The 27,134-nt window shown below is 48.2% G+C and overlaps 1 protein-coding gene across 5 annotated transcripts; it reads left to right on the top strand.

Annotated features, from left to right (window-relative positions):
• The first annotated feature begins 569 nt into the window (after positions 1–569).
• On the top strand, positions 570–27,134 carry KEL (Kell metallo-endopeptidase (Kell blood group)). 5 transcript variants are annotated; one of them, XM_043462428.1, is made up of 19 exons: positions 570–728; positions 1,100–1,205; positions 1,408–1,552; positions 1,812–1,988; positions 3,949–4,073; positions 4,385–4,531; positions 11,158–11,217; positions 11,311–11,499; positions 11,736–11,884; positions 14,079–14,208; positions 22,497–22,607; positions 23,676–23,774; positions 24,014–24,091; positions 24,765–24,865; positions 25,020–25,130; positions 25,278–25,345; positions 25,569–25,738; positions 26,096–26,191; positions 26,765–27,134. In XM_043462428.1, the coding sequence occupies exons 2-19, from the start codon at positions 1,158–1,160 to the stop codon at positions 26,924–26,926; spliced, it is 2,166 nt and encodes a 721-aa protein (XP_043318363.1). In that variant the 5' UTR covers positions 570–728; positions 1,100–1,157; the 3' UTR covers positions 26,927–27,134. The 5 variants fall into 5 exon arrangements, with proteins under 5 accessions (XP_043318363.1, XP_043318364.1, XP_043318362.1 ...); XM_043462429.1 differs by having other exon boundaries at positions 648–728; positions 1,120–1,205; XM_043462427.1 differs by having other exon boundaries at positions 661–783.

The raw sequence follows: 27,134 nt of genomic DNA, 5'->3' as shown, positions 1-27,134 counted from the left end.
ATGACAGGCAACATTCTTTGTCCACACTTCATTCATTGGGGAAGGCATGAGACTGGGTGAGGCTTTCAAAGGGAAATATCATCCTCATTTTCCAAATGGTGAAACTTACCTGCCTGAGAGTTTAAGTGGTCATTCACAGTCACAGGGCTAGTAATGAGCAGATTAGGGTCTCCTAGCTTGTTGCTTTTTTTCCTGGACTGTTCTGCCTGCAACCTGCAGGGCTGTGACACTCCCTGGGAAGCTATCAAGCATGCTTGGGAGCAGGGGGAATGGGCATGGAGCTGGCAGACCTCCCAGGGGAGGGGACATCTGACCTGAGAATTAAAAGGCTCAAGATATTCCCATCATATTAGAAAGGAGAGAAGAAAGAATATTCCAGAAATAAAGAAACTCTGTGAGCAGAGGCACAGAGCAAGTCAAGAGGAGCCGCCCAGGGCAGGATTGCTTGGGGAATGGAGACTGCCTCCCTTTGCCTCCCCTGAGAGACTGAGATAAAGGAGCCAGGAGAGGCTGGGGTGTCTCCAGACCGATAAACAGGCTCCACCCAGAGGCCAGTAGAATGTGTGTGGGGACAGGGACTGCGGGTGGCACATGCGCCCTTTCTCCAAGAAAAAGGAACTGGGGTGGGGGTCAGAGAGAGGCTATTTCCTGAATCCCCGTCCTCAGACTCAGCACCTAGAGCAGAAGAAGGACGGATTCTGAGAGCAAGAGAGACGGCCAGACAGACGGCAAGTCCCCTAGAGAAGGCCATTCCCTTTGGGAGTCAGACGCCTAGGGTGGGAGGTAGAGCCGGCTGGTGTGTGTGTGTGTGTGTGTGTGTGCACGTGCGTGCATGTGCATCCCCTGTCCCCCTCCAGAGAGGACAGATGTGGGACTTGGAGAGTAGGAACCGGGGAGGAGAGGCAGGTGACGGGAGATGGAGGGAAGGGGGAACCTCAGGAAGAGAATTTCATTCTGAAGCCTGCCTAGGAGCACTGCCCTGGGATGAGCATACATGTGTGTGTGTTGGGGGTGGGGGTGGGGGTAGGGGGGCAGGTGGGCAGGAGGTCTCAAAATGACCTGATATAACTCTCTGTGATGTACCCCCTTCCTGAACCAGCTTCTCTGTCCTGCCTCCAGTTCAGGAGGGTGGAGACAAAGAGTCGGTGGGGAGAGCCATGCGGACTGAGCAAGCGAGTGGATCAGGGACACGCAGGAGACGGGTGGTAAGTGCTCAGGGCAGCGTTCTGACAGCCCTTCCAGCTCCCAGGGGTCCAAAGAAGACTGGGTTCAGGAGAATAAGGGGCGTTATCTCTGTACCAGGGGACCCCAGCACCAACTATCTGTTCCTTCTTTCTCCTTTCCCCCTCCCTCCCCCATCCCAATCCTCTCCATCATGTGTTTTTAATTTCCTGGTTCTCTGCACAGAGATTTCCAGAAGAGGAGCCGCCCACCGCACAGGATGGATGGTGGCAAAAGACCTTGCGGGCGCTAAAGACCCTTCTGCTCTTCAGTATAATCCTTGGTGTTTCTCTGCTGCTTTGGGGCTACGTGTTCCAGGGCTGTGGTCCTTGTAAGCGAGATCCTAGATCCCCCCACAGCCCACTCCCCATCCACCATCCATCATCCCGAGACCCACCACGTATCCTGACCCCTGGGGGCCCCGGGTTCCCAGCCTCGTGCCCCGTGAATCCCTCTCCTGCCCATCAGTCAGACGATTTGCTCCTCATCAGGGTCTCTGTCCCTTTCCCTAACCAGACATTTCTTTGCTTAGTCCCTTGGGGGGAGTCCTCATCGCTTCCTCTTTCGCAGCTCTGAGCTTTTTCCCACAGCCCCTTGCAAGACATCTGTGTGTCAGGACCTCCTGGCTCTCTACCTGGCCTCTGGGAACACCAGTGTGGCCCCCTGCACTGATTTCTTTAGCTTCGCCTGTGGAAACGCCGACAGGACAGGCAGTCCTTTTCAGGCTCTTGAGGAGGAGAACAAGCGCCGAGTTCGAAGAATCCTGGGTAAGGGAATCAGGATGGAAGGTTCTCTTGCTGTACGTGCCGCGGAGCCTGGAATGATCACTGCTGTCCCTCCCAAGTCTGTGTGGCTAGGGAACAACCAGTTTGTACCATGCTCCACTGGCTCCTAGGGACCTGCTCGATTTGCTTCTCCATCGCCATACATTTCACAGCAGATCCTGCCTCTCCCATCTCTTCTGGTCCCTCTCATCCTCGTTTCTTTACCTAGTCCCTATTCCCTCACCTTTCCCATCCATCCACAGATATCTGTGTTATCCCCCTTATATTTTCAGTTTCTACCCCGTGCCCGATGTCTTCCACACTGGCGTCTCCTCAACACCTATTGCACTTTAATCCCTCTCCCCATCGTCCTCATTCTCCAGCCTTCAAATCCTTCTCGTCCCCTAATGCTCCCTGTGAGTGCTACCCTCTCACTCCCATCGTTCCCCAGATCCCCGCTCTCACAGTCATCTCCTGTCCTCTCTGAAACCTTGGACCATGGCTTGCCAGTTGAAGTGGAAGAAGCTGAAACTGGGCTGCTGGAGATGGGTGATTGGAGATGATGGGGGGAGGAAAGAAGTGGCAGAGTGGGTGAGAAGTGATGAGGGGCTTTATCTGGTTGTGTGTAAGGAAAGGAATACAGAGGGACACAAAAGACATGCTGGAGGGAGGGGAGGACCAAGTTACAAACCCTGGAGGTAGGAAGATTTCTGTAGATGGTGGTTCTGTTGAAAAGAACCAAGAGGCGAACCGTGAGGCAGGAACCCAGGCCACACAGGAAGGAGGAAGGTGTTCCCAGGATGTTGCTGGATGATGATGAGGACTAAGGGATGAGAATGCAACCAAAGAGATGCATTTTCTCTATAAGGGAGCCCAGGGAACCTGTTGACAGTACCAGTCGGAATTTGGAAGAAATAAATGTTTCCCTATGCCCTCCTTCTCTTTTTTTTTTTTTTGCCCTCCTTCTTTTGATGGGAAAGAGTGGAGGTGGGTACTCCCTGCATAGCAGAGGGTCAGGCTTTCACGTAAGGTACAGAGATAAAAAGAAAATGTACCCTTCAGACAGATTCCGTGGCCCACAATAGAACGAAAAGAAATCGGGGGGCCTGAGTGAGTGGGGTTAGATAGGAGAGGGTGGAGGGCTCCAGTGGCGTGTGTTTGGGTAATTGTCATGTGTGTTTGTCTGCTGGGATCAGAGAGAGGGGAGAGTCCAGACTAGGGGAGCCCTCACCAGTTTCTTGCCTTTACCAAGCCCTTCCTCATGCTCTTCCACTCCAATCCCTCGAAAGTTCTCTGAATTCCCCGATTTTTCTGATTCCTTCGCTCATCTCCCTCTTACCTCTCGTTTCTACTCTTTCTGCTTTTTCCATACTCCAGTTATTCCATCTCTTCCCCCCACACCCTTGTCTCTTCCTCTTTATTGCCTTTCTCACATTTGCTTTCCTTTTTTTTTTTTTTTTATGGTAGCCATTCCACTCGTCTTGTGGGATATGGGATCTATCTTACTCACACCGGCCCCCCAAGCCAAGGATTGAACCTGGGCCCTTGGCAGTGAGAATGCAGAGTCCTTACCAGGGAATTTCCTCAACTTTTCTTTATCTTCCTCTTTGTCTTCTCCACGTTCTTATTCTTCCAACAAATTGGTCCAGCTCATGACTAGCCTGGTGGTGCAGTGATAAAGAATCTGCCTCCCAAGGCAGGGAATGTAGGTTCAATCCCTGGTTGGGGAGCCAGGTTCCCACATGCCACGGGGCAACTAATGACGCCTACATACCTCATGAACCAGCAGAGCAAAAAAGAAAAAAAGGAAATTGTTCCCCTCATCCTCATCCCTGGGTTCCTCCCCTTCACTCCTTTTCCCTGGGAATCTTCCCTTCCTTGCCTATAACCTTTCCATCTCCCACCTTCCCTGCTTGTTTCCAAGCTGCCTCACTCCTTTAATTCTCCCCTGCTTCCTTTCTAGAAACTCCAGGTTCCTGGCGCCTGGCCCCTGGGGAGGAGAAAGCCTTTGGATTCTACAACTCCTGCATGAACACGGGTGCCATTGAGGCAGCAGGGGCCGGTCCCCTCAGACAGGTTATTGAGGAGGTAAGACCGGCACACCTACTTTTCTGGATGCAGAAAGCACTCAAGACCAATGTGTGCTCAGGGCTGCCATTTTTTCTTGCCCATAGAGGATGGATCTCTTTCCTAAGGGTTTGGGAGGGAGGTGGACATGGCAATGATCTGTGGACATATCAAGACCTCGGCTGAAGGTAGGAAAAGGGGGACAGAGGTGGAGCCCTAGAAGGGGCAGGGGACTCAGGGTAGAAGTCAGGATGTAGTCAGAAGTCAGCTGGTGAGGGATGTGTTTTGAGAGACTGTATCCCTGTGTTGAGCGCTGTTTCTTTTCTTCCCAGCTTGGCGGCTGGCCGACCTCTGGTAACTGGACTCCGTCAGATTTTAACCAAACTCTGAGCCTTCTGATGAGTCAATATGGTCACTTCCCATTCTTCAGAGCCTATTTGCAACGTCTTCCCACCCCTCCATACCTGCCAGTCATCCAGGTGAGGGCTGCGCTGGCAAAAATGCAGGCCTGCCTCATATTTGTTCGTAGACCAAAAAATGTGCAATCCAGGAAAGTGACTTAACTTTCTTGTTGTTATTGTTCAGTCGCTATGTCCTGTGTGACTCTTGGAGACCCCATGGACTGCAGCATGCCAAGCTTCCCTGTCCTTCACTATCTCCTGGAGTTTGCTCAAACTCATGTCCATTAAGTCAGTGATGCTGTCCAACTATCTCATCCTCTGTCATCCCCTTCTGCTGCCCTCAATCTTTCCCAGCATCAGGGTCTTTTCCAAGAGTCAGCTCTTCCCATCAGGTGGTCAAAGTGTCAGAGCTTCAGCTTCAACACCATCCTTCCAATGAATATTCAGGGTTGATTTCCTTTAGGATTGACAGGTTTGATCTCCTTGCTGTCCAAGGGATTCTCAAGAATCGTCAGCACTGCAATTCAAAAGCATCAATTCTTCGGCATTCGGCCTTCTTTATAGTCCAACTCTCACATCCATACGTGACTACTGGAAAAACCATAGCTTTGACTACACGGACCTTTGTTGGCAAAGTGATGTCTCTCCTTTTTAATACACTATCTAGGTTTGGAAGAGCTTTTCTTCCAAGGAGCAAGTGTCTTTTAATTTTGTGGCTGTAGTTCACTGTCAACAGTGATTTCGGAGCCCAAGAAAATGAAACCAGTCACTATTTGCATTTTTCCCCTTTCTATACCCCATGAAGTGATGGGGCCAGATGCCATGATCTTAGTTTCTTGAATATTGATTTTTAAGTCAGCTTTTTTACTCTTCTCTTTTACTCTCACCAAGATGCTCTTTAGTTCCTCTTCACTTTCTGCTATTAGAGTGGTATCATCTGCATATTTGAGGTTATTGATATTTCTCCCAGCAATCTAGATTTCAGCCTGTGATTCATCCAGTCCAGCATTTCACATGATGTACTCTGCACATAAGTTAAATGAGTAGGGTGACAACATGTAGCCTTGACGTAGACTTCCCTGGTGGCTCAGATGGTAAAGCATCTGCCTATAATGCGGGAGACCCAGGTTCAGTCCCTGGGTTGGGAAGATCCTCTGGAGAAGGAAATGGCAACCCACTCCAGTACTCTTGCCTGGAAAATCCCATGGACAGAGGAGCGTTGTAGGCTACAGTCCACGGGGTCGCAAAGAGTCCTACACGACTGAGCGACTTCACTTTCACTTTATTCCTTTCCCAATTTTGAACCAGTCAGTTGTTCCATGTAAGGTTCTAACTTGCATACAGGTTTCTCAGAAGATAGGTTAGGTGGTCTGGTATTCCCTTCTCTGAGAATTTTCCACAGTTTGTTGTGATCCACACAGTCAAAGACTTTACCATAGTCAATGAAGCAGAAGTATATGTTTTTCTGGAATTCTCTTGCTTTCTCTATGATCCAACGAATGTTGGCAATTTGATGTCTGATTTCTCTGCCTTTTCTAAATCCAGCTTATACCTTTGGAAGTTCTCAGTTCTTGTACTGTTCAAGCCTAGCTTGAAGGATTTTGAGAATTACCTAGCTACCATATGAAATAAGCGCAATTGTGCAGTAGTTTGAACATTCTTTGACATTGCCCTTCTTTGGGATTAGAATGAAAACTGACCTTTTCCAGTCCTGTGGCCACTTCTGAGTTTTCCAAATTTGCTGACACATTGAGGGCAGCACTTTGATGGCCTCAGTTTTTAGATTTTTAAATAGCTTAGCTGGATTTCTATCACCTCCACTAGCTTTGTTGGTAGTAATGCTTTCTAAGGCCTACCTGACTTCACATTCCAGGATGTCTGGCTCTAGGTGAGTGACCACACTGTTATCTTTAGGGACATTAATTAATGTTGGAACCAGGGACTTGAGGTGAGAGGGAAGAGAGCAGCAGGGCCAGTTCTGGGAAGACCATCTTTCTGGTCTTCCTTGTTGCTTCTCTGAATCATCCCTGGACACTGGACTCATTCCTCCTGTGGCCTCTACTGCTCTTCTCTTATTTACTTTTCAGTTTCCCCAGAGGGAGCTTTTTAAACCTAGAGCTAATTATGCTATTGTCTCTGTTTAAATGCCTTAAATGACTCACTGGGTCATCAGGATCCGGCTCTTAATCCTTAAGGAAGCCTTGCAAGTCTCCCTCTTACAAACTCCTCCAGGCTTATCTCCTCCTTATGCCCCAAGACAAGCTCTTGCACTTATAGCTCCAAGGAGAGTTCTCGGTTCTTTGCGTACAATGCTCCGTTTGCCTGCGGCACCACTCCTCAATTTGCACACTCAGCCTGGAGAATTCCTACATTTCACATTTTGGTCTTGATGACTATCCCTTCCAGGATGTCTTCACTGACCCCCTGGCTGCGATGGAGGTGGGCCTCTCTGTCCTCCCATTTCACGTGCTCTCAGCCTTGAGCCCTGTGTTGAAGACTCAGCCTCTTAAAGACAGGCTCACACTTCATTCATCTCTGGTCCTCGGGACCTGGCACAGGGCCAGGCAGCTAGAGGCCCACGCCAGGTGTTTATTGAGTGGGTTAATAAATTACATCCTTGGAGGCATCAGTATTGTGGGAGGCAGTATGGTGCTAAATATTTGGCCCCTACTTTCCAAAATTCCACAAAATTACACGAGCATGAATATACAAGAACTGATGATCCTTGTGAGGTATTCTCAAGTTCACCTCTACACGGTGCGCTGAGGAGTGTAACTGGTGCGGCCTTGGGAAATTAGTTAAGATCTGAAATGGTTAAGGAGAAGTTCAGAAGGGAGAACGTGGGCTGAGCCCTGAAGCCTGGTTGATTCACCCAGGTGACAGGGAAGCTAAAGGGACTTAAAAGGACTGTAGGGAAGTCCTGATATTAGGGGGGAGCCAGGAGCAGTGTGACCCTTCTGCGGGTCAGTGAGGAGGCTGGTCTGTTGAACAGAAGATTTGGGGTTGGGCTGGGGTTAGCGGTGGGAGGCAAAAGTCAGGCTGAAGACATGAAGTTGAACCTGACTATTCCCAGCCTACAACATCAGACCGAGGTGATAACTTTTGACGTAATAGGGGAAAAAAACAAAACAAAAACAGCTATGGAAGCCTTTCAAATGTGATGGTTTTAAATAATGCCCAGGTAGAGTCAGTGGGTTTTGAGGTCAATCTGGAAGTGCTGAGAAATCTAGTTGAGCAACCTTGATTCCAAATGGAGATGATTATGACAGAAATGGAAATTGGGGCCAGGAGGATGTAGACAACTTCATCCTAGTGGTGATTGATGGTCCATGGTGATTGGAGAGGACCTGATGCCTGACTGAACATCAATAAAAGAAGTGGAGAAATTAGAAAAGGACCCCACAGAGTTGGTTTGGTGTGAATGGAAGGAGGGTGGCTCCCGTTACCTTGAGACTAGATGGTCTCTGAGGGGATATACAGGTGGAGAAAATGACTTGAAAAGGGACACCCCAATGAGGTGGGGCCAGAGAGGAGGTAGAAGGGCCAGGAAGTGGGAGTCAAACCAGTTCCACCGAGTCACAAAGAGCAGGGGAGAGGCCTGTTCAGGTGGGAGGAGTCATCTTTGATTCCAGAGACTTCTGAGCTCGGAAAAGTATGGAGTGAGGAGACACTATTGGAAACCTTCTAGTTGTTGTTGCTCAGTCCCTAAGTCTTGTCTGACTCTTGTGACCCCATGGACTGCAGCACACGAGGCTTCCCTGTCCTTCCCCATCTTTCAGAGTTTGCTTAAACTCATGTCCATCAAGTCGATGATGCTCACATCTCATCTTCTGTTGCCCCCTTCTTCTCCTGCCCTCAATCTTTCCCAGTATCAGGGTCTTTTCCAATGAGTCGGTTCTTCCCATCAGGTGGCCAGAGTATTAGAGCTCCAGCTTCAGCCCTAATCCTTCCAGTGAATATGCAGGGTTGATTTCCTGGTTTGATTTTCTAGACATAACATCAAAACAATCATGAAAATGGATTCAGTTTGTATGGAGTTAGGAAGGAGGGAAGTTGAAGTAGATGCATAGATTACTTTTAGGTTTTTAAAGTTTGGACATGAAATGTGACAGAAGAGTCAAGTGAAAGCTTTTTTCAAGATAGCAGAAAAGTTCATAGCTCCAGGAAGAAGTCTGGGATTGAAGTCAGATAAGACAAGCCAAAAACATGGGAGAAAAAATCTTCAGGACAGCGATAAGGACACACCAGTGCCAGAACTAGAGTGAGGCACATGAGGGTAGCAGGCTATTTTCCTGGGGTGCAGAATTTAAGAGGGTACCAAAAACTCACTAATCAAATAGTATTTCAATAAATATTTTTTAAAATGTCAAAACCAATGCAAAAACTCATGATGAACAAAACATCACATTTTTGTTCACTGTGAATTTAAGAAAATTTTTTTTTCCTTCCCAAAATGGATCAAAACTCTATTGCAGACTTTTGGGGAGATGTCTATGATTTTTAAAAATGATCAAAAATACATTGTGGATTTTAAGGGGAAATGCATGATGAGCAAAGTTTTACTATTATATTCTGTATGGATTTTTTTAAAGCATTAATTTAGATTTTTTTTTCATTCATTTTTATTAGTTGGAGGCTAATTACTTTACAATATTGTAGTGGTATTTGTCATACATTGACATGAATCAGCCATGGATTTACATGTATTCCCCATTCCGATCCCCCCCTCCCACCTCCCTCTCTACCCGATCCCTCTGGGTCTTCCCAGTGCACCAGGTCCGAGCACTTGTCTCATGCATCCAACCTGGGCTGGTGATCTGTTTCACCATAGATAACATACATGTTTCAATGCCGTTCTCTTGAAACATCCCACCCTCGCCTTCTCCCACAGAGTCCAAAAGTCTGTTCTGTACATCTGTGTCTCTTTTTCTGTTTTGCATATAGGGTTATCATTACCATCTTTCTAAATTCCATATATATGTGTTAGTATGCTGTAATGTTCTTTATCTTTCTGGCTTACTTCACTCTGTATAATGGGCTCCAGTTTCATCCATCTCATTAGAACTGATTCAAATGAATTCTTTTTAATGGCTGAGTAATATTCCATGGTGTATATGTACCACAGCTTCCTTATCCATTCATCTGCTGATGGGCATCTAGGTTGCTTCCATGTCCTGGCTATTATAAACAGTGCTGCGATGAACATTGGGGTGCACGTGTCTCTTTCAGATCTGGTTTCCTCAGTGTGTATGCCCAGAAGTGGGATTGCTGGGTCATATGGCAGTTCTATTTCCAGTTTTTAAAGAAATCTCCACACTGTTTTCCATAGTGGCTGTACTAGTTTGCATTCCCACCAACAGTGTAAGAGGGTTCCCTTTTCTCCACACCCTCTCCAGCATTTATTGCTTGTAGACTTTTGGATAGCAGCCATCCTGACTGGCGTGTAATGGTACCTCATTGCAGTTTTGATTTGCATTTCTCTGATAATGAGTGATGTTGAGCATCTTTTCATGCGTTTGTTAGCCATCTGTGTGTCTTCTTTGAGAAATGTCTGTTTAGTTCTTTGGCCCATTTTTTGATTGGGTCATTTATTTTTCTGGAATTGAGCTGCAGGAGTTTCTTGTATATTTTTGAGATTAATCCTTTGTCGCTTCATTTCCTATTATTTTCTCCCAATCTGAGGGCTGTCTTTTCACCTTCCTTATAGTTTCCTTTGTTGTGCAAAAGCTTTTATGTTTCATTAGGTCCCATTTGTTTATATTAATTTAGATTTTAAAAATTTCAATGAAAATATGATTGATCTTGATTACTGAGTTTTCAGTACCTCTCTTTTATTATGGAGCATAATTGCTTTACAATGTTGCATTAATTTCTGCTGTACAACAAAGTAGATCAACTGAATGTACACATATATCCCTCCCCCTTGAGCCTCCCTCCCATGGCCCCTACCCCCTCCTATAGGTCATCACAGAGCACCGAGATGAGCTCCTGTGCCATACAGCAGGTGCCCAATAGCTATCTATATGAAGCATGGTAGTGTATTTATGTCAATCCCAGTCTCTCCATTTGTCCATCCTCCCCTTCCCCCACCCCCACCACTATCCACATGTCCATTCTCTATGTCTGCGTCTCTGTTCCTGCCCTGAAAACAGATTCATCTGTAACAGTTTTCTAGATTCCATATATATGTGTGCATAGATGATTTTTTTTTCTTTCTGATCTACTTTACTCTGTATGACAGACTCTAGGTCCATCTACATCACTACAGATGACCCAATGTCATTCCTTTTTCATGGCTGAGTAATATTCCATTGTATATATGTACCACATCTTCTTTATTCATTCCTCTATCGATGGACATTTAACTTGCTTCCGTGTCCTGGCTATTTGCACCCAATATGGGCATCTCACACCATTTATCCTGGCCCTAGCCCTGGCACAGGCAATAGTTCCCTACAGGACATGGGTTATTATGCTTCTCTCTTGCTGAGCACCCCCAAACTAGTTGAAACACCCTCTTTGTACGTTTGCATGTTGGTACTCTTCCCCTTGTCCCTTAGCCCCAGTCCCCTCTCTTCTTTGGTTCTCCTGCTCCTCCTGCAGTCCATTTCCTGGGTCCCCCTTCCTGGTCCATCCCCATAGCCCCACACCTGGCCTCTCCTTCCTCCACATTCCCCACTTCTCTCAGCCTCTCTTGTGTCCAGATAGACCAGCCAGAGTTTGACGTTCTCCTCAAGCAAAAGCAGGAATCGAATTATGCCCAGGTAAGATGGTGTCACGGACAAAGGTCCTAACCTCTCACTCTGGAGAAAGGCAGGGGTCGATGGTGGCTGTGACTGAAGTTGCCTTTCCCCCAGATCCTGCGGGAATATCTGAATTACCTGGATCGCCTGGTAACCTTGCTGGGAGGAGACCGAAACCAAGCGCAAAAACATGCCTCCTTTTCCCTCGCCATTAACTCACAGTTGAACCAGATGGTGGGGCCTGGGGAGCAGCAGCGTGCCCAGGACAAGGTCTTCGAGATGGTCACGATTGACCAGCTGCAGGTGCCTTGAGCCAGGGACTGGGAGAAGATGGGCATGAGGGTCTTGCTCCCAAACTTTCTTGATCTTCAGGTCTTCTTTCTCCTCACTTCCTTAATTCTTAGTCCATCCCCTAACTTTCCTGACTCCATCCTTTTCCCAACCAACCCCCTTCCCACTCCCTCCTCTATCCTGAGGGAGGGGAACCCCCCTCTCTTTTCCTGTCCCCCCACCCCCAAACTCTGTCTCTCTCCTTTAAGAGAATGGCCCCTACCATTGACTGGTTGTCCTGTTTGCAAGCGACGTTCACACCGATGGCCCTGAGCCCCTCTGACCGCGTTGCAGTCCATGACCTGGCGTATTTGAAGAACATGTCGAAACTGCTTGAGATAAAGCTGTCGGAGCACAGGTTTGCTCCACATTGGGGTGGGGGTGGTGGTGATGGAAAGAAGGTCTGAGGACCTGGAGGTCTCAGGGACAAAGGACGCTGGAGGAGGCAGACTAGTAAGGGCCTTGCAGGAGGATGGGAGCGATCCAGGGCCATGTGAGTGCAGGGAGAGGGTGGGATGGACAGCCTAGGAGGGCATAGAGGAAATAGGAAGAGGGGCTCGGAGGGCATGGGTAGAGAAAACACAGACGAAATGAGGGATCCAGGTAACCAGTAAGACACAGGGTGTGCTGAATGGAGCAGAGGACATTTGCGGCATTTGTGTCTTGTCAGCAGCTGAGGGGTGTGGGTGAGAGAAGGAGGCACATGGAGGGGTTGGTGGAGGAGACAAAGGCTGGGGAAAGCTGGGGAAAGGCTGCTCCTCAGCTGTATTCGAGGATTCTGGGCCCCTTGTGGGAAAGATCAGGAAGGTCTTGATGGACCCTGAAGGTCGGGAGAGGGAGGGTGAGGCTCTGTGTTGGGCTCACTGCTGATCCTGAGACTGTGTGGCTGCCCCTTGGATACAGTGGCTTCCTCCCGGGACCTTGGGCTCAAAGCCGTTCTTCATAGTAACTCAGTGGCAGCAACATTTAGAAGTTCCTTCAGAGGGAAGCAAACAACCATTCACACAGGTGCAAACCAATCTGTGTAAGGATAAAAGTCAAACCCAGTGAGAAAGTTGCCAGCAGGGCAGAGAAAGGTCCTGGGTCCCAGCTTTGGTGTTCTTAGAAGATGCCTCTTAAGAGGAGCTGAGGTGTCTCGGTTGTGGAAGTATTTGAATCTGTTTTGTTAAATCGAAGTCCAGCCTTCTCCCCACTGTGACTTGAGAGGTCTCCCTCTTCATCTGGTTCTTTCTTTCGTCATTCTCCACCGCCAAGCCAACCCACATGAAGCAAGTGTTAGTGTTAGTCATTCAGTCATGTCTAATTCTTTGTGACCCTATGGACCGTAGCCCACCAGGTTCCTCTGTCCATGGGATTCTCCAGACAAGAATACTGGGGTGGGTAGCTATTTCCTGCTGCAGAGGATCTTCCTGACCCAGGGATCAAACCCGAGTCTCCTGCATTACAGGTGAATCTGAGCCACCAGGATAGAAAAACTCTTCTTAAAACAGACAAAAGTTTTGAACAGTGGCTGCCGGGGGCTGAAGGGTGGAGAAATAGAGATAGATTGGTGAAAGGGTGCCAACTTTCTGTTATAAGATGAACACTCTCAGGCTCCAGTATATTGGGTAGGCCAAAAGGTTTGTTCTGGTTTTTCTGTAAGATATTATGGCTAAGATTGAGGGCAGGAGGAGAAGGGGGAGACAGAGGATGAGATGGTTGGATGGCATCATTCATTCAGTGGACATGACTTTGAGCAAATTGGGAGATGGTGATGGACAGGGAAGCCTGGCATGCTGCAGTCCATGGGGTCACAAAGAGTTGGACATGGCTGAGCAACTGAACACAGCAACTATGGAAAATCCTGAACGAACCTTCTGGCCAACCCAATATAATATGGCGGCTATAGTTGATAATGTATTACAGGCAGAACTCATTTAATTTTGCCTTGCTGTATTTCACTTTGTTGTTGTTTGTTTGTTTGTTTTAACAAATTAAAGGTTTTTGGCAACCCTGTGTCAAACAAGTCTGGGGGCACCATTTTTCCAATAGCGTTTGCTCGTTTTGTGTCTCTGAGTCACATTTGGGTGATTCTCATGATATCTCACCCATTTTCAGTATTATTTTAATGGTTAAAGTGATCTGTGATCCATGAGCTTTGATGTTACTATCCTGATCATTTTGGAATTTTTTTCACAGTGAAGTGTTTTTAAATTAGGGTAAACAAGAAAAAAAGAAAAGCTCTTCTTGACATGTTCACATGTCGGGTAATTATTCTCTATAAAGAAGGTTTCCCTCATAGCTCAGATGGTAAAGAATCTGCCTGCAGTGCAGGAGACCCAGGTTCAATTCCCAGGTCGGGAAGATCCCCTGGAGAAGGAAATGGCAACCCACTCCTGTATCCTTGCCTGGAGAATCCCATGGACAGAGGAGCCTGGTGGGCTGCAGTCCATGGGGGTCGCACAGAGTCGGGCACGACTGAGCGACTAATACACACACACACAAAAAGGGAGGGTTTTCTGGGGGCTTTCCCGGAGCCTGGGGTCTACCATCGGTCTCTTTTCTCTCCGCAGGGACTTGCTGCAAAGCCACATGATCTTCGGGCTGGTGAAGACACTTTCTCCAGCCCTGGACAGTCAGTTCCAAGAGGCACACAGATCGCTGAACCAGAAATTGGGGGAACTGACAGGACACCCACCCATGGTGAGGAGAGCAGGGGAGGAATTCTCCCAGGTGGGGTGCTAACGGAGCATCTGCCGTCTGGGGGACACACGTGGGCATAGCTCTCTCGGCAAGGGGCGTGGGAACTAGATGTCCCCCAACATCTGGGCCTTCCACAGAAGCCCTCAGTGCTTACACTGAGAGCTGGGATGCCAGGGAGCAGACCTTTGGGCACATGTCTGGCTACCTCCAGGGCCTTTTGCTGAGTGTTAAAATCTAGATAGACAGCTCTAAGCTGATCAAGAACTGCTTTTCCTTTGTCGTGACCCCTAGACTATTTGCCGGGTTATCCTGAGCACTGTGACTTGAGGAGCTGGACTAGAGTGAGACACGGTGTGGTGGGCAGAAGCCTTTGCTCCGTCTAGGTGGTTCCAGTGTTCCGTGTCCAGATATGCTTCATCAAGAGCTCATCCCTGACCACCCCCGGGGTCTGTTGGCCGTGCCATGGGCTTCGTGATGCCGATTCTGATATATCAGAGCACGGGGCTGTGTACCAAACGTGCTCCACTAACCAAAGTCCACTCTGACCGTAGTCAGGACTGTGAACTTTGAAATCCTAGGTGGACACATCCCAATGTAAGAGGAAGCATCTAGAACATTAGATGCCCTCCAGCCTCTGTGAAGCTTCAGGGCAGTCTTGCTCATCACTGGGTTTCTTTTCTTAGTAATTTGTGGATCATTTCTCTGCCTTGGAGGAATTCGTGGCTTTGGCAAATCTGAACTATCTATAGAATTTGAAGAAGGGAATTGTAAACACGGGGTCTGGAATGTAGTTGTTGCCTATGGAGACTTTAAACTGTGCTAAGCATTTTTCTAAGCCCTTTAAATGTAGGAGTTGATTTGATCCTCACAGCAGTTCCATGAGGAGGACAGACCATGCGGTCCCTGTTTTATTGGTAGGTAAAATGAAACCCAAAAGTTAAGGATCTCACTCAAGGTGATAGAGCTGCTGGGTTGTTAGAGCTAGGATTTGAACTCTGGCTTCAGCATCTGTGTGCTTAGTCATTGCAAAAAACAAACAAAAAAACCCACAAAACACAAAACAAAAAGAATTCACTAGGATATTCCCTCAGGTGGGCTAGTCCCCAAGAGCCTTCTGCCCAGTCTTTCTCTTGACTCAGATGAGACAGAGCGCCAAGCCCTCATAGTTGGGATTGCTAGAAAATCCCCAGCAACAAACAACTTTGTGTAAATTCCAGAACTGTGGCCTGGTAGTACTTTTTGAAGGGTATAAGAATGCCAACATTGAAATTCACACTTAAAAAATTTAGAAGGCTTACGAATTTCTAAAGTCATCACCCTTTATACATACATACATATATCCTAAACATATATATGTATATCCTATACATATATATATTATATAATCCTTATCTCTTTCCATTTGTTATTGCTTAGTTACTAAGTCATGTCCGACTCTTTTGTGACACCGTGGGCTATAGCCCACCAGGCTCCTCTGTCCATGGGATTTCCAGTGTAAGAATGCTGGAGTGGGTTGCCATTTCCTTCTCCAAGGAATCTTCCTGACCTAGGGACTGAACCCATATCACCTGCATTGAACAGGCGAACTCTTTACCACTGAGTCACCAGGGAAGCTTTTAGGATGTGTAATTGTCCTTGGACTTAAAAGCTGAGTCAGACTCTACCAACAGATAGTTCTGTGACTTGTTGAAGCCCTTTCCCTGGTCTGGAATGGCACCAAATATGATGCCAAATATGATGGCACCACATAATAATAATAGCTGAAATACGTTGAGTAGTTACTCTATATCAGGCAGTGCTTATTTTATTTACCACTCTCAGAAATGCTCTGAGGTCCTCAAAAGGACAAGTAACTTTCCCAAGACCAAACACCTCATAAGTGAAGAAATAGACTCTAGAACAGGTCTGCCTGACCTGTGAGGTCACATTTTTAACCACAAACTGCAGGGTTGAGAAATAGTGGGTGGTAACAAAAAAATGCCTTGGCAAATTCTTTCTTTAAAGATCAAGATAGTAAATATTTTTAGCTTAGTGGTCTATGTGACCTCTGTTGCAACCATTCATCTCTGTCTTTGTAACATAAGAGCTCTCATATGCTCAGTAAATGAATGCGTGTAGCTGTGTTCTAAGAAAGATCTTATTTAGATGCTCTCAGAATTTCCAAGAGAGAGAGATCAGGGTTTAAATGGTCAGTGAGATAGCTGAGCAGGAGGTAGGAAGTAAGGAAGCAGTGTCTAGGGAGAGGAAAGGGTTTTCCGGGAAAGGAAAGAATGCTGTCTCATTGCGACCAGGGAAGGCTAGTTGAAGCATGGTGCAGTGTGAGGGACCCTCTTGGTGGCTCTGGCTGAGAAGAGGTGACAGGGCTTGCTGGAAGGCTGTCCTGCTTGCCTGGGGGGTTGAGAATCAGCCTGGAAACCAGTGCAGTTGAAGCAGAGAAAGCAAATAGAGTAAGAGTAGGGAGGAAATCAGGGCTTCCCAGGTGGCTCAGTTGGGTAAAGAACCCACCTGCAATACAGAAGACATGGGTTCGATCCCTGGGTCAGGAAGATCCCTTGGAGGAGGGCGTGGCAACCCACTCCAGTATTCTTGCCTGGAGAATCCCATGGGCAGAGGAACCTGGGAGGTCACAATCCATGGGGTCGCAAAGAGTCAGAGGCTACTGAAGTGACTAAGCGTGGGGGGGGGAGGTAAGTTTGGGGAGAGGAAATCAGAGAGGGGACGAGGGGATTGTACCAGGCCTTGGTCAGTCACCGTAAGGTCTTGGGTTTTTCTCTGCATGTAACAGGGGCCTGTAGAAGGATTTATCTATTTTATGTTTTAAAAGAACATATTCTGTAGGTAAGCAGCAGTCTCCTGATGGATGTTTGGTGTGAGAGGGGGAGTGGAGTCAAAAACACCATGAAGCTTTTGGCCTTAATTGGACCAAAATGTGTATTTCTATCCGATGTTTATGAACTACAGCTGTCTCACCACGTTCCTCTGAATGGACTCCAATTTGTAATGCTCTTATTCAGAAGGAATGTCAGGTCTCATCTGACCATATTTTGTTTATTAATTTTGGGTATATGTAGTCAGCGAAAATGGCTGTCAAGCCAAGTTTTTCTCTTATTAAACTTGAGAAACTGAGTTTGGGAAATTAAAAGCAGAACTTCACATTAGTGCCTGTTAGGAGTGAACTATTTACGTTCACACCAACATCTGTGTTTACTCAGGGGATTTCAGCCTTTGTTTTAGTGATCTGTGATTTCTGCCTTGGGTCATTTGTGGTTTTATTTACTGCGTCTTCATCTAGATTATTGGTAAGATTCTGCAGAGGAAAGAGTATTGACTCAGGTTATTGAAGACCAGTGTAGTCAGCAATCCATTTATGCAACAAATATTAATTGAGTCCCTATTATATGCCAGACGCTTCTCTAGACTCTTTGGATTCTTCATGAACAAAATAGATAGAAATCTCTGTCCTCAAATGCTTCTATTCTAACAGAGACAGAAAGACCATAAGCTAAATAAAATACATTGGATGGTATTGAAAAAAAAGTGAAAGTGTTAGTCGCTCAGTCGCGTCCCATTCTTTGTGACCCCATAGACTTGCCCGCCAGGCTCCTCCATCCATGAAATTTTCCAGGCAAGAATACTGGAGAGGATAGCCATTCCCTTCTCCAAGGTATCCAGACTCAGGATTCGAACTCAGGTCTCCTGCATTGTACACAGATTCTTTACCATCTGAGCCACCAGGGGGTGGTATTAAGTGTTATGAAAAAAGAAAAAAAGGAAAGAGGGAGAGAGATACCTAGTGTGGACATGTTACAGTGTTGGTGGGGCAGTCAGGGAAGCTGGTACTAAATTGGAAACATTAATCACTGACATTCCCTTCTGGGTCAGCCAGTTCAGAATCCACTCAAACAACACTGTTATTTAACATGGATTTCTCCATTGATTTCACAAGGACATAACTTATGGTTTTACCAGATGGTATCTTGAAATCAAGATAGTACCAACAGAATGGAGTAGAACTTTAGAATTTACAGAGCACGTTCTGTGTAGTATTTCCCCGGTTCTCCCAAGCAGCTCTGTGAATCAGAACAGGCATCAGGCTCCTATATACAGCTTGTGTAATTGAAGTGCGAGGGTGTAAGTTATTATAGTAATTCACATTTAGTAAATGCTGAATTCTCTATGCAGAGGGAGAACTGCCGTGATCCTGGAGGATGAATCTGGCTCATGGGTGTGTTTTGTTGGACTCTAAAGATTTTACCAACTTTTAATGAGTGGCCGACTTTCAAAAATTAGGCAATAACACACAAAAAGAGTTCCAGCCCTTTGGGTTGTTGTTTTCAACGTGAGTGCTGAGTTAGCCTTCTCCCGGGGCAACAGATGACTGGAGCTGAGGGATGCAGCCAGTAGGCCTGGATATGGGTTTTCTATCACCCCTTCTGGTCCTGGGGTTCTGATGTTGGGCTGCTTCTGTTATTTATGGTACCTCACAGCCCCTATTTGAGTTTGTGACACTTGATCTACTGTTCATTCTAATTTAGTGACCCTTTAAAAATGATGACATTTATTTTTAGTGCTATGAATTTATTTATTCATACAGTCACATTACTTTTAAAAACTATTTTATATTGAACTATAACTGATTAACAATGCTGCAATGGTTTCAGGTGAACCGTGAAGGGACTCAGCCATACATACATGTATCCATTCTCCCCCAAACCCCTCCTCCCATCCAGGCGGGCACATAACACCGTTCAGAGTTTCCTGTCCTATATAGGAGGTTCTTGTCACCCAGTCGCTCAATCGTGTCCGATTCTTTGCAACCCTATGGACTGTGGCCCGCCAGGCTCCTCTGTCCATGGGATTCTCCAGGCAAAGATACTGGAGTGAGTTGCCATTTCCTCTTCCAGGGGATCTTCCCAACCCAGGGATCAAACCCATGGGTTGAATCCACATCTCCTGTGACTCCTGCATTGGCAGGCAGATTCTTTACTAATAGGCCACCTGGGAAGCCCTCAGGTCCTTGTTGGTTACCCCTAAAAATGATGACATTTGAAAATAATTTTGACATTATTCATCCCCAGTTATCCTACACTGGCCCTCAGAGTGTTAGTCACTCAGTCGTGTCCCGAATACCGAAGTGGGTTGCCATTTCCTTTTCGAGGTAATCGTCCAGATCCAGGGATTGAACCTGGGCCTCCTGCATTGCCGGTAGATTCTTTACTGTCTGAGTCAGTGAAGCCACCAAGGGGCCCCAGAAGTTACACATTATTTTCCAAGTGTTCAAAAACAATCAGTTTAATGATTCATTCTAGAATTGTGTTTCAAAATGCACATTAAGGATTCCTGGCTCACCTGTAATCTCTAAAATCTACTTTCCCCTTACTGAAAATTGCACAGAAATCCGCTTCCCTCCAGACTCTTGGAGTTTTTCTTGATTTCTGTCATGTTTGTCATTACTCATGGTTCAAAGGTTATATCTGCAAATATCTTTCTTTCTTTTTTTTAATTTATTTTATTCAAGTAGTTGATTTAGAATATTTGTTAATTTCTGCTGTATAGCAAAGTGATTTAGTTATATATATATATAATTTATAGAGCACGTTCTGGGTAGTATTTCCCCTGTTCTCCCAAGCAGCTCTGTGTGTGTGTATATATATATACATACACACACATTGCTTTTCATAGCCTTTTCCATTATGGCTTATCACAAGATGTTGAATATAGTTCCCTATGCTACAAACAAGTAGGACATTGTTTATACACTCTCTATATAATACTTTGCACCTGCTAATCCTGAACTCCCAATCCATTTCTTCGCTACTCCCATCCCTACAAATTTTTTTCTGTTTCTTGATATATTGAGCCTCATTATTTTGGATTTGAAGTATTTCTTCCATCTTTTATATTTTAACAGTGATTTTTTTTTTCTCTTTCTCTACAATTAATATGGTATACTCTATCATCTCACATTTTGAGACAACTCAGATACTGATAACCCCCAGCAGATGAATACATAACCTGTCAGCCTCCACCCCTGAGACTTAACATTCATTTTTAGATCCTGGAAGTTACTTTCCTGCGTATGGAACATACGACTCAGCACAGTTGTGACCTGAAGCGTCACAGAGTGGCACAGGGACAGCAGTGAGTGGTCCGAGGTGGTCTCCATATGCTTCAGGAACCAAGTCAGGGTCTACCATGGCCCAGGCTATGGGCCCTAGCGTGGAGCTGACAAAGCCTGCTAAGGGCAAGTGTCGGCAAAAGGGGTCAGGAAACAACTCAAGAAGCAGGAGGGGCAGACGGGACAGGCAGAGCCACATCATCAAGCTCAAGGCTCATGTGCTCGCTGCTGTTCTGGGTGCAGCCCTCCACCCCCTTCAGCTGTCTGCTGAGAAACAGTCTCAGAACTGAGCTTGTCCTCAGGAGGCTGCAGGAGATGAACCCAAAGGTGGCCAGCAGAGTCTGCACCTGTTCCCGGCATTGCTGTCAGACCCAGGGGCCTTTCTATTTGTTTTTCATGTTTGTGAGTTTCAGAGCATCAACTAATATAGTATCAAAAGTGTCTGAGTCCCTGCTCACCAGGAGAAGGTCCTTAATAGACCTCATGGTGAGGGGGCAGACAGGAACACAGAGACGTGGGCAACTGGGTCTAGAGCAACCTCCAAAAAGGTAACCATTCTAATAGGCAGGCCCAGGAGTGTCTTCAGCAACAACAGTACTGGCCTTCCTTTCTCTTTCCTCTTCCGTGGGAAGCCCCATAAGCAATCTCCAACCTTAGGGCCAGAATGGTGGCAGACTACGCCACTTTCCTGCCAGGAGGCCCCGGTGGGTAAAGAAGTAACAGGAATGAAGTCTTGTGATTTCATCCCACTCAAACCAAATTAGCATATTAATATGTTTTTCCTAAGTCCCTGCTCAGCTTTCCTTACCCTTGCTTCCTTGAATTTGTTTCTCACCTGCCCTGAGTCATCTCTTCAACGTCATCCACACCAGCATCTCTCTCTTGTTCCTTATTCTTTCCATCCTGCTGTTTAAAACCACCCTGATTGCCAAAGTCCTCTTTGAGTTTTTATCTATCTGTTTCTCCACCTTTGAAGATGTCCATCATCTCATCCTATATTCTTTTTTAAAAAAAATATTTATTTTGTTTTATTTATTTGACGGTGTCAGGTCTTAGTTGCAGCACACGGGATCTTTGTTGCATCGTGTGGGATCTCTAGTTGTGACACTTGGACTCTCTAGTTATGGTGTGGGCTCCGGAGCACATGTGCTCGGCATTTGTGGTGTGGACTTCACTGCTCTCTGACATGTGGGCTCTTAGCTCCCCAAGCAGGAATCGAACCCACGTCCCCATCCCCTGCATTGCAAGGCAGAGATTCTTAATCACTGGACCACCAGGGAAGCCCCTCATCCTATATTCTTTCCCCTGATTTGGCAGAAAGCTCCTTAGGTCTCCAAATTGCATACATTTAGTCTTTTCTTTTTTCCTCTTCTGCCAAGGAATATGGTATCTAAAACTCAGTTTCACTCTGATAACTTTCTTCTTTATAAGAGAAGGTCTTACCATTTGGAGAGTGGGGGAGGAAGGCAGGAGGCAGGGAGAAATTCCCTTCTTCGATTCCTAGTTTAGGTAGAGAAGCCTGGGAGGGGGGGTGTCTTCACTGGGGTCCCTGAGCCGTGCACACGGTGGGAGGCGCGTGTGGTGGGCAGGGACGAGGTGGCAAGCAGACCTGCCCAAGTGAGAGGGTGGACTCTCTGTATTGGTCGCCCAGTCGCGTCTGACTCGTTGCAACCCCAGGGACTATAACCTACCAGGCTCCTCTGTCCATGAGATTCTCCAGGCAAGAATACTGGGGTGGGTTGCCACTTCCTTCTCCAGGGGAATCTTCCTGCCCCAGGGATTGAACCCAGATCTCCTGCACTGCAGGCCAATGCTTTGCCATCTGAGCTACTAGGGTTGAATCCAGTCTTGTCCTTCCCAGGAGCCCTTTAGTTATCCAGAAGGATGGCTCCCAGAGGCCTTGCTTTCAGATTCAATAGGCAAGAAACAAGGATAGTTTGCCCAGCCCAGCCTCATGACTGACGCTGGAGAAACTCTGAGCCCCTTTGTGCTAAGCAGCGAAGCCCCGTGTGTATCAGCAAAAAGGTTTATAGACCAAAGGGAGACAGACCCAGGAAGTCCAGAAAAGAGAACGTCCCCTGGGGGAGAGGGTCGAGGCAAGACTGGCCCAGAAAAGTGGATGAGGAAGAACTCTTGGCAGGAGCCGCTCATTCCAGCTTTGTCTCCGCAGCCGGTCCACCCTCGCTGGATGATGTGCATGGAGAAGACAGAAGCCTTCTTCGAGCCCACACTGGCCACCTTGTTCATCCGGGAGACTTTCAGACCCAGCACCCAAAGTGCCGTACGTGAGGGCTCCTCTTCAGCCGACGTCCCCCCACCCCTTCCCAGCCAACCCATCTTCTCCACTTTGCCCTTCTTGATGGTTTCCGTGGTCAGAGAACCAGGCAGTTTAGAGAATCCAGAGGAGGACACGCTGCACCCCCAGAGTCTGCACGGTTTAGCTCCGAGACAGAGTCCGCACGGCACACAGTAACCTGAACAAGCCTCCCAGCCTTACTGCTCATGTGTTTCTTCAACCATAAAATGAGAAAACTGAACTCTGTGACCTCTAAGCCTACTCCTTGTCTGTCTATGATTTTTGAACAACTTGTGAAACGATGTAAGAATGGCATGCTATCACTGTAAGAAGCACCCGTGGTAACTACTGAATACTTAGCAATGGCTACCATGTGCGTGGTACTCTTGCAAGCGATTTGCACGACCTGCTTTAATTCCTGGTTTCACAGAGGGGTTAAGTGATTTGCCCAAGCCCACACAGATTCTCCAAATAGTGGAGTCAAGGTTTGAACTCAGGTTGCTGATACTGTCATCTATTTTCCTCCATCTAGAAAGGAAATACACAGGATGGTAGACAGCGGAGAAAGTGCTAACTCCACAGTCAGGGTGCAAGGCTGGGATGGCTTTAGCTTGTTGGGAAGTGGACGAACCCAGGAAGATGGGGAGAGGAGATGAAGGCCTCCAGAAAGATGGTGTGAGGAGGGCTCTTGAGAGCAGAGAAGGGGATGGTGGTCCTCTTCCTCCCCCAGCCTTCTGAATGGATTGCCTGGCCAAAAGGACGGTGTCTTCCCCACAGGCTGAGGTCTCCCCACAGAAAGAAGCTCTCTCCCCCATTGGTTCTTAGGAGGCACCCATCCCCACCTTCCTGTTCTGTGTTTGGTACTGCCTTTCCATCTCCACAGCTCTCTGCCCTGAGTTTTTGCTCACCTAGTAGATACCACTTCCTCTTTCTGAGGTCTTCCTCCTGGCAGCTCCTCCGGGCCGAGGCCCCTTCCTGGAGGGCTGGTGGGCAGGACCCAGGACTAAGACTGATCCTGATCCTGATCTTCTCCCTGCACTTTCCTGCCTGCAGGCCATGGAATTATTCACTGCCATCAAGGATGCCTTCATCAGTCACCTTCATACGGTTCCCTGGATGGATGGAGAGACCCGGGCAGAGGCCCAGGACAAGGTAAGGCCAGGAGAAAGAGACAGCGTGGGGCTGTGTAGTGGGTGTCAGCGGAGCATGGGATCAGGAAAGCACGGTGACTGGGGGAGGGTGCTCAGGGCATGAGGCAAGTGTAACCACCAACGTGCCACACGGACATCCTGGTGGCACTCCCAGAGGAGGGGACAGGGCAGCAAACAGGAGAAAGTCCTTATGGTAGACCCGAGGTCGCTGGAGTCCTCTTCCTTCATGTCTCTTCCCAGCTTACCCAACTGCAGGTGAAGATGGGGCCCTCGGACTGGGCCCTGAAGCCAGACCCGGCCAGACAGGAATACGACGACGTGAGTCCCTGCCCTTGCCAGGTCCCTTCTAACCCTCAGCTTCCTCATCCCCTGCGCGACCTGAGTAGCAGACAGTCATTTTCCCTGGTTGATCCTAACCCACCCCTTCCCTGCCCTGGTGCTGACTGGGCTTGATGGCCGAGCAGCCACACGATGGGGCTTCCCTGGTGGCTCAGTGGTAAACAACCTGCCTTACCAATGCAGGAGATGTAAGAGAAATGGGTTCGATCCCTGGGTGGGGAAGATCCCCTGGAGGAGGGCATGGCAACGCACTCCATTCTTGCCTGGAGAATCCCATGGACAGAGGAGCCTGGTGGGATATATAGTCTGTGGGGTGGCAAGGAGTCAGACACGACTGAAGCGACTTAGCACACGCAGCCACACTGTAGGTTTTGCCAGCAGGAGAACAGAGCTTTTTCAGGTGATGGTGAGTGTGTGTGCACACTCACACCCATGCATTTGCGTGACTTGCTTGAGTGTGTGTGATTGTGTTGGTACGTGTGACGCTGGTTTGCAGTAGCACATGGCTGTGTCCTGGCGCTAGCTTTCCACTGTCGTGGGGATGTCTCTGTGTTAGGGCTTATCTGTCTGGTTCAGACAACTACATCAGGGTGTATCAGTGTGCATCTACATTTGTCTTCATGTATTTGAGTCACGTCCTGCCTCCTCCCAGATACAACTTGGACCCAGCTTCCTCCAGACCTTCCTGAGTTGCGTCCGCTCCCGCCAAGCCAGAGTCGTCCAGGAGTTCTTGCAGCCTGTCTCCAATCACAGGTATGAGAGCCGGGGAGACACAGACACCACATCCCAGAGACATCTGTCCGCAATTCCCAGGAGAGAAACAGAGGTTCGGGGGAGCAGCAGCAGTCCTTCAGGAAGGACTGCAGGTAAATGATGGAGCTGGAGCTCAGGCGTGCTCTTCCCACAGGTGGCAGGTGCCCCCCTGGGGCCTCCAGGCTTACTATTCAACACCTGACCACGTGATGGTCTTCCCAGCCCGACTCCTCCAACCCCCGTTTTTCCACCCTGGCTATCCCAGGTATGGGCCATTCTCTGAGGTGGGCAGGAAGTCTCCTGAGAGTCATGGACCAGTGTTATGATGAATGATGGACGGGACTTGTGGTTGGAGAACAGGGGCCAAACCTTGGAAGGATTCTGAGGGTCAGACGAGCCCTTGTCTCCCTAGAGCCGTGAACTTCGGTGCCGCTGGCAGTATTATGGCCCGTGAGCTGTTGCACATCTTTGACCAGCTCTGTGAGTAGCAGCAGGCCCCTGGCAGGTGGGGCCATCGGGAAGGCGGGTGAGGTCCCCAAAGTCGACCCAGAGCAGGAGGCAGGGAGGCTGTGCCAGGGCTCCAGGTGGGCGTGGCCTACAGCTTTTGCAGCTCTCCCAGGAGCCAGTGTGGTTTGCAGAAGGCCCACGTCTTCAGCCCGGCATCACGCCTCACCGTTTCCCCCGCTTGCCCCATTCTCAACAGTACTCCCTGGGGGCTGCCCGGCCTGTGACACCCGTGCCCTGCAGAAAGCGCTGCTGTGCCTGGAACGCCTCTACACTGCCTTACCCTCACCCAAGGGAACCTCCTTCGATGTCTCCCGCACGCTCCTGGAGGATGCTGCAGACGCCGGGGCACTGGCCATTGCGCTCAAGGTAACACACCCCAAGGGCTGGGATCTAGTTTTACCAGCGGAATAGACAGCCTGTCACCAGCGTTTCCTTCCACCATCCCTCATGCAAATATGGAAAAGCCTTCTGCCCTTCACATCCCCACTGAACAGCTGGCACCTTGAGGACTCCCCCCATCCCACTCCACAAGCCCTCTCTTCGAGGATGTCCATCGATCTTACAGCAGGGATGTCTTCTCCTGGCTCAGACCATTGTGTCAGGGCTGAACTTGGGAAGAAGGACCAGGAGCTGGTTTTGGATATTGTATATAGGGCATCAGACTTCCAGTTGGGTATGGGTTTGGAACCTAAGGGCAATTCTCCATCCCACCCTCATATCCAGGCATACAAAAAGAGGCTAGTACTGTTCCGTGGGGAAACCATCCTGCCCAGCCTAGATCTCAGCCCCCGGCAACTCTTCTTCCGAAGCTATGCCCAGGTAAGCCGCCGACATCTCCCACTAGGGCTTAATCCACGTCAGATAAATACCCTACCGAGTCTAGCACTCCCTTCAAAAAAAAAAGAGGAAAAAAAAAAAAAACTTCATTCCTAAATTCCTCCTTGAGATGAGACCAACTTTTGTCTTCTCTCATTTCTTCTGGAAATATAGACCCCTTCCAAAAGAGCCTTAACAGACTATCCACTGATCATATTCCTCCTTGGAGACCCCGGCCCTAGGTGGGGTCCCCACCTGACATATCCCCCCGCCCAGTGCCATGTATTCCTTCAAAAGACACTGTCGCCAGTTCCCCAGGGCACTTGAAGACCCCCACAGAGTTCTCACAACAGACCTGCCTCTAGGGCACTTTTAGAATTCTGATGACACAGTTCCGATGTCACCAGATTCCCGCTGCCAGATTAAATGACCTACAAATGGCAAATATCTTCTTTCTCCACGAGGCCCTTGGAGCACTGCTGTCCCTGCTTTTGTCTTCGTCTGCTGTCCCTGGTCACCAGGTCAGCTGTATCCTGCTGATCTCCTCACCCTGTGTGGACCTCTTTTTCTCCCCAGGTGATGTGTAGGGACCCCAGCACCCAGGATCCTCAGGACATTCACAGCCCTCCTACCCTTCGCGTCCACGGGCCCCTAAGCGACAGTCCAGCCTTCGCCAGACACTTCCGCTGCCCCCAGGGGGCCCTCCTGAACCCCTCCCGCCGCTGCCAACTCTGGTAACCTGGCTGGCTCCCAAAGAGATCTCAGTACAGGTGTATCGGCATCTCTGTGCCCCATCCCTGGAACCAGGGCAACACCTCCTCTGCCCTTCCATGCCAAAAATAAAAGCTGGCCCTTGGCTTTTGCCTGTCTCTTAAGAACACTTTCCTGCTGTGGCTGGAAAGTCAGAAAAAGTGAGAGAAGGCCAAGCTGAGTTCCATGGACGTGA

Source organism: Cervus canadensis, chromosome 3 (assembly GCF_019320065.1).
Source record: "Cervus canadensis isolate Bull #8, Minnesota chromosome 3, ASM1932006v1, whole genome shotgun sequence".
NCBI classification, from domain to species: Eukaryota; Metazoa; Chordata; class Mammalia; order Artiodactyla; family Cervidae; genus Cervus; species Cervus canadensis.
The sequence above is the reverse complement of the archived record's forward strand: the minus strand, read 5'-3'. Positions and strand labels throughout refer to the sequence as shown.

What these genes read in the sequence shown, in the direction of transcription:
- KEL (XM_043462428.1), top strand. Translation starts at nt 1,158, where the DNA reads ATGCGGACTGAGCAAGCGAGTGGATCAGGGACACGCAGGAGACGGGTG. An exon ending in CCGAGTTCGAAGAATCCTGG is followed by an intron (nt 1,989 to 3,948) that starts GTAAGGGAATCA and finishes CTTCCTTTCTAG; the next exon opens with AAACTCCAGGTTCCTGGCGC. An exon ending in GACCCAGCACCCAAAGTGCC is followed by an intron (nt 22,608 to 23,675) that starts GTACGTGAGGGC and finishes TCCTGCCTGCAG; the next exon opens with GCCATGGAATTATTCACTGC.